This window comes from Empidonax traillii, unplaced genomic scaffold (genome assembly GCF_003031625.1).
Source record: "Empidonax traillii isolate 1590-97213 ecotype Southwest subspecies unplaced genomic scaffold, ASM303162v1 scaffold860:size262352, whole genome shotgun sequence".
Taxonomy (NCBI): Eukaryota; Metazoa; Chordata; class Aves; order Passeriformes; family Tyrannidae; genus Empidonax; species Empidonax traillii.
The window spans coordinates 121,226-127,225 of NW_020956053.1; the positions used below are offsets into that span (position 1 = coordinate 121,226).

The following is a 6,000-nucleotide window of genomic DNA, read 5'->3' on the forward strand; positions in this document are numbered from 1 at the left end:
CTCAGCTTACTGGTCATGCTTTTTTTGATGTCACCTGGGATACAGTTGGTTTTCTGAGCTGTAACTGCAAATTGATGGTTTGTGTCCAATTTTTCATCTATCTATCCATCTATTGATCTACTGATCTATCTAATCTCCCCAAGTCCTTCTCTGCAAGACTGCTCTCAATCCATTCATCTCCCAGTCTGTATTGACACTGAGAACTGACCAGACCCAGGTGCAGGATGTTACACTTGGCCTAGCTGAACTTCATGATGTTCTCCTGCGTCCACTCCTCCAGCCTGTCAATGTATTTCTGGATGGCATCCCATCCTTCAGGCAAATCAACTGCACCACTCAACTTGGTGTCATCTGCAAACTTGCTGAGGATGCACTAAATCCTGCAGTCTACACCATTAATAAAGATACTGAATAGTCTTCATCTCAGTACAGACTCCCTGAAGGACTCCCTGTTGCTGATCTCTATTTGCACTTTAAGCTGTTCACTGCAACTGTTTGGATGTGGCCATGCAGCCACTGCACAGCCATCACACAGTCCACCAAATATGTATCTCTCCTATTTAACAAGGCTGTTATGTGGGGCCATGCCAAAGGCCTTACAGAAGTCTAGGTAGATGACAACTTGACTTACAGAAGTCAAGATAGATAATAATAAAGATAACTAGAAAAGGTATGACTAATATATCTGTTGCAGTTCCTGAATTACTATGTATTCCTCAAGCTGCCACCTTCTAGAAATTAAAATCTGGGCCATGACTCTGAAATAGACTCAGATAAAAAATGTTCTGTGACCCATCACACTCTTGATATTTCAAACTGATTTTTTTACTGTTGTAATCTCTTTTTGTTAGAAGATGCTCATATACAATTACAAAAAAACCCCCTAGTCTATCTTAAATGTTATATTTTCTTGATCTTGATCAAAAGCCTCCTGTTGAAAACAATACAAAAGTTCCACTTCTACTAGATCACACAAACTGAGACCTCCACAAAGTCATACTTACTTTACATTCATTTATCCATGCTCGTATGCTTCTTAATTAATTACATTTTGTTGAGACAACTTTTATGAGGGCTAGATTAATTTCAGCACTTACTTTAACTAGAATTAAAGCACATGATCTAGATTTGGCACTTATGATTAATTAAAGTACACCTTAAAGACTAAACATGAAAGAATCCATAATTAAAAAACATTGGCTTTAACTATATTCTCATATATTTTTAAGATATTAGTACAAATTAGATTTTATTAATATTTATTCTTTACCTTGTCCTAAAGTTTGCAGGATGAGGATGCCCATCATATAATGACAAATAATCATATTCTTCTTCTAGAGCAAAAGACTGAAAGACGATTTGTATTCTGTTTCTTTCTTCTGCTATTATAACCCATGTACAGTTTGCACCATTTGGATATCCATATGGGAAGCCAGGGCTTTCTATAGTGCCATTAAGTCCTTTTAAAGTTCCACCACAGGTATAAATAAATCCTAAAAAAGATACCAAGGAAACAAAAGTTAGCAATACATTTTTAAATCAACCTTCAATAGAATACATCACTAGAATTCATGATTTCTGAAAAAAATATCAAAATAATTCTTAGCAAGTACTGCATTTAGAAAGGAAAAGCCCATGTTTTAATACAAATGCTGGCCACTTAATGCAAAACAAGCCCACCCACCTAACAAATGTGTTTTCCATACTGTTTATGTAAAGGCATATGGTATCATCTTTGCAAATAAATATATATAACACCATCTCGGACTAAATTTGTCTATGAAGCAAAGTACCCACATCAATTCCCTTTTTTGTCAAAAGGAAGAGAAGCAGTCAGAGCAAAGCAAACAAATCTCTTTTGGTACAGGTCTGATACAGATTAAACCTATTAACCTCGTTCTCCTCCTCCACATATTTTGGGTCTGGAAGAAGCTAAAAGGTTACTTATTATGAACAAGCTTTTCCCAGTCAATAATTCTGGGTTATGAAAGCTGTCTACTTAAAGACCTTATCTGAAATACCACTTGTTTCATCATAATACTATGTCATGTTAATATTAAGATGTGTTTTGACTGACCCTAAGTGGGTGTTGTTTAACTCGGGTGGTCAGGGAAACCCCCCAGAGCTACTCCCTCACACCCCACACCCCACACACACTCCCCATCTGCTCCCCAGCAGCGGGATGGGAAAGGGAACAGAAAGGGTAAAAGTGAGAAAACTCGTGGGTTGAGATAAAGACAGTTTAACAGGTACAGCAAAAGCTGTACATGTAAACAAAGAAGATGAAGGAATTCATTGGCTACTCTGTCAAGCAGGTGTTCAGCCATCTCCAGGAAAGCAGGACTACATCATGCCTAATGATTACATAGGAAGACAAACACCATAACCCTGAACATGGTCCCTTCCTCCTCCTTTCCATCAGCATTTATCACTGAATATGGTGCCATATGGTATGGAATATCCCTTTCATGCGTTATAGAATATCCTTGTCATTGGTTGGGGTCATCTGTGTCCTGACTGTGTGCCCTCCCAGCTTCTTGCCCATCCCCAGCTGATTTGCTGGGACAGGCAGCATGATAAGCAGAGAAGGCCTTGATGCTGTGTAAGCACTGCTCAGTAATAACTAAAATGTCCTTGTTCTATAACACTGTTTCGGTCACAAATCTAATACATAATAACATAGGATCTATTACGAAGAAAATTAAGTCTACCCAAAACAAATTCAGTACAGAGGGTCAAAGGTGAAAGGTTGCTCTGTCAAAAGATTCTTTTTAAAATGAACATTCCTAAGTGTCAGAAATGGCCCCTATATTCAAATACTGATTTTTCTTGGACTGTAACAAATTTTCTTCTTATATATAAAATCCATTTTCTGAGAAAAATAAGACAACAAGAATAATTATAAAAAGGTCTCCTTCAAGTCACTGTGTCCTGGCAGGATAGGCTCTTTTTTAAGCTTTTGTTCCAAGTTCTAATGCTCAATTATAGCAGTTCATAACTCATTTTGGGCTTTAGGATATTTTTTCTTTTCACCAGGTTTACAGTCTGACTGTAGGTCTGCGTCCTCTCTCCAGACTTTCTGCACTCTTATCCGTTAAATATTAAATCAGCTTTCCTGCTTTGCCTTTTGCACCGTCTCTTCCTCAAGCATGCTCAGAACAAGCCCCCTCTCCTGGGGGGCGGGATTTCATCAATTGAGAGAAAGCACAAAACACTCAGCTGCTCTTTCACAGAAACACGATATACAATTCACAACAAACGACAAACAAACAAACCAGATGCCGATTCTTTAATTATACACACATGTATATATTTGAGCTCATTAAATCTTCTTCTTCGTGGCATATTCACAAGCTCGTCTTCACGTTGAGCATTTATATGTGAAGAGACCCCCTTCTCTGAAGTACTAAACAGAAATCTCTTTAAGATTTTACACTTTATCTTGCTACACTGTAAAGTAACTTTTCATGACAACAGAGGAGGGAGACATACAATATTTTTATCTCAGTTTTTTCATGTTTATCTCCAATGGTGAGAAAAGATGCCTCTTATGAAGTAGACTACTGTTTTAATACAAATACCAGAGTATCAGATATACAGGACAAAAAGAGAATGGAAGATCCTCTTAGAAAGTAATTAGGCCTTTGTTTGCCTCATCTGACATGTATAGCAAATTTTAACTTCTACTGTGAATTAGCTTAGAGAATTCATTCTCATATCAGTGCCTGCACAACTTTCATTGTTAGGAGTTTGTTTTATTTATCTCTTTCTGTATCTCCCTCATGTACTTGAACTATTTTTAAATCTCCTTTATGTGTTATTATTTATTATTTAAGCTCAGCTGTTTTATTTGGCACTTTAAAAGCCTTTTGGAATACAGTTTATGCACAAGTCACTTTGCAAAATTGAACTACATTGTAAGCTCTTCATCCTAGAACTTTAACACTTCTCACAAAATACAGTCACTGAATAAGACTTTTTAAATAGCTGTGTGCATATATTTATCAATTTAGTTTTTCCTAGAAATTTCTTACTCAGGCCTATTCAATTGAATTAGCCAAAAAACTTAGAGAGAGAGAGACCTGAAAACCAAATAGCATACACTGTTACTTTTTAAGAATCTCTCCAGACCAAGTGTGGAAAGCACAGTGTAAACTTTGTCTCAGCATAATAATATAGCTCCATAATTTAGAACCTTTGTTGCTGTACCTATATCATGAAAGATTTCAACTACATATGGACTGTTCTGTTAATTCAATACAAACTACAAAGAAAAAATCAAATGTAATAGGTCTTCTGTTACCAAAATTAAATTACATTTAAAAAAAAAAAAACAAACCCCAAACTAGAGCCACAACTATGAGTGGTCAGAACCTTGTGAGATAACACACTATTTATTAAGGAGTATAATGCTTCATATTGGATCCAGTAATTGGTCCTGTCCATAAATATGCATGAAATATAAAATTTCATGACTTACAAAAGTTCCACTTACTTCTTTTATGTCATACCTAAACCATAACAAAAGAGAATTATTCATATGCTGCACGATGATTTTCTTCTGAGATGACTATCAGAATGTAACACAGCTATGCACGTGTCAGAAGATACATTTTTAATTCCAAGAATGGTAAAAACACCAGCAAACCAACAGTGAAGTTTGATTTTGATAGGTCTACTTTTTTAGTCTATAAAATAAAAAAATCATGCCAACAGACTCCATACAACATGCACTTTAATCTCTGCTTTCATATGTTAATATATTCTGTGATGTTCTTCACCTTGGCAGACCAACTTGGTTATGATCAAAATAGACAGCGTGCATTAACTGACTGGTCTGATCAAATGTGGAAAACACGACATTTATTTTCACGAGGTAAAATTCATGCTGATATAACTAGTAACATACACTGTGATCTTTTCCATCTAGATTTCAGAACTAGCATTCCAAAAAAATACACTTGCAAACTGTTTTTCATTTATTCAAAGCACACAGTGAAGAATTTTGAATAGCTTGAAGTTAGACTAGAAAAGAAAAATTCTTGTTGAAGCAAGTATGAAGATGAACAACACCACTCATGATATTCTCTTAATAGCTAGTATGATTCAGTTTCCATTGCATTGGTTTTTACCAGAATTTAAAATTCAGATGTTTAATTCTCATCAATTTTACATGGATAAATATTTCTTGAAATCAAAAAAACACAGCCGCTCTTTCTTATTTCAATCATCCTCTGATTCATTGTGGGATTAAAGTAAGCATCAGTAACATAAATTCTTAATCTACTTATTCAACTTGTAACACTCCTTAATAAATAGTGTGTTCTAGGAAAAACGAAACTGATAAATATGTGCACACAGCTATTTAAAAAGTCTTATTCCAGTGACTGTATTTTGTGGGAAGTGTTACAGTTCTAGGATGTGAACCCATCCCTATTTTGTGAACTCTTTTCTTCCTGCAGTCAATCCTTCTCATTTTTGGAAAATATATACACAGTATTTCTTTCTAAACCATCTTACCATCTCTGTAATTTTACTTGTCCTGTCATGCCTCACACCAAGATCTTTGAGCCCATTTATAAAACTGATAATAGGACACTTTCTTCAGATGTAATGGCTGCATTTTACTTTGGCCTGTGTTTGAAATTTACCTTTTTATCTCTTCTCATCATTAATTCTCTTTAATTTATGCTTTTCCATTTCCCATTATGCCTCTTTTCTGCACTAAACAAATCTCCTTTCTTTAATCTTAACTTCCAACACTAAGCTTTATTGAATTTTTTTCACATGAGTATAAACCTGCAAGGAATTGTCTCTAATGCACTGGACTTATTAGTTCCTACTTCCTCTCCACCTTTTTCTCTGCCTCCCTCAAATGCCCAGCAGCTTGCATGCTTATTTCTTACTCTACTGTATTTTCATATGAACAGACTGGTGACTTTTACACTATGGACACTCACAGGTGTCCATTCCTACCAGAACATTATAACCCCCTCTTTC

At 35.6% G+C, this 6,000-nt stretch overlaps 1 protein-coding gene across 1 annotated transcript in view; it reads right to left on the minus strand.

Annotated features, from left to right (window-relative positions):
• The window catches only part of LOC114067090 (CUB and sushi domain-containing protein 3-like), a gene marked incomplete at its 3' end in the record, with an annotated part of 184,081 nt that overhangs the window by 103,160 nt on the left and 74,921 nt on the right, over positions 1-6,000 (minus strand). Inside the window, exon 2 of the mRNA XM_027902282.1 lies at positions 1,271-1,493. Within this exon, the coding sequence (XP_027758083.1) occupies positions 1,271-1,493 (223 nt within the window). The remainder of the gene's footprint in view (positions 1-1,270; positions 1,494-6,000) is intronic.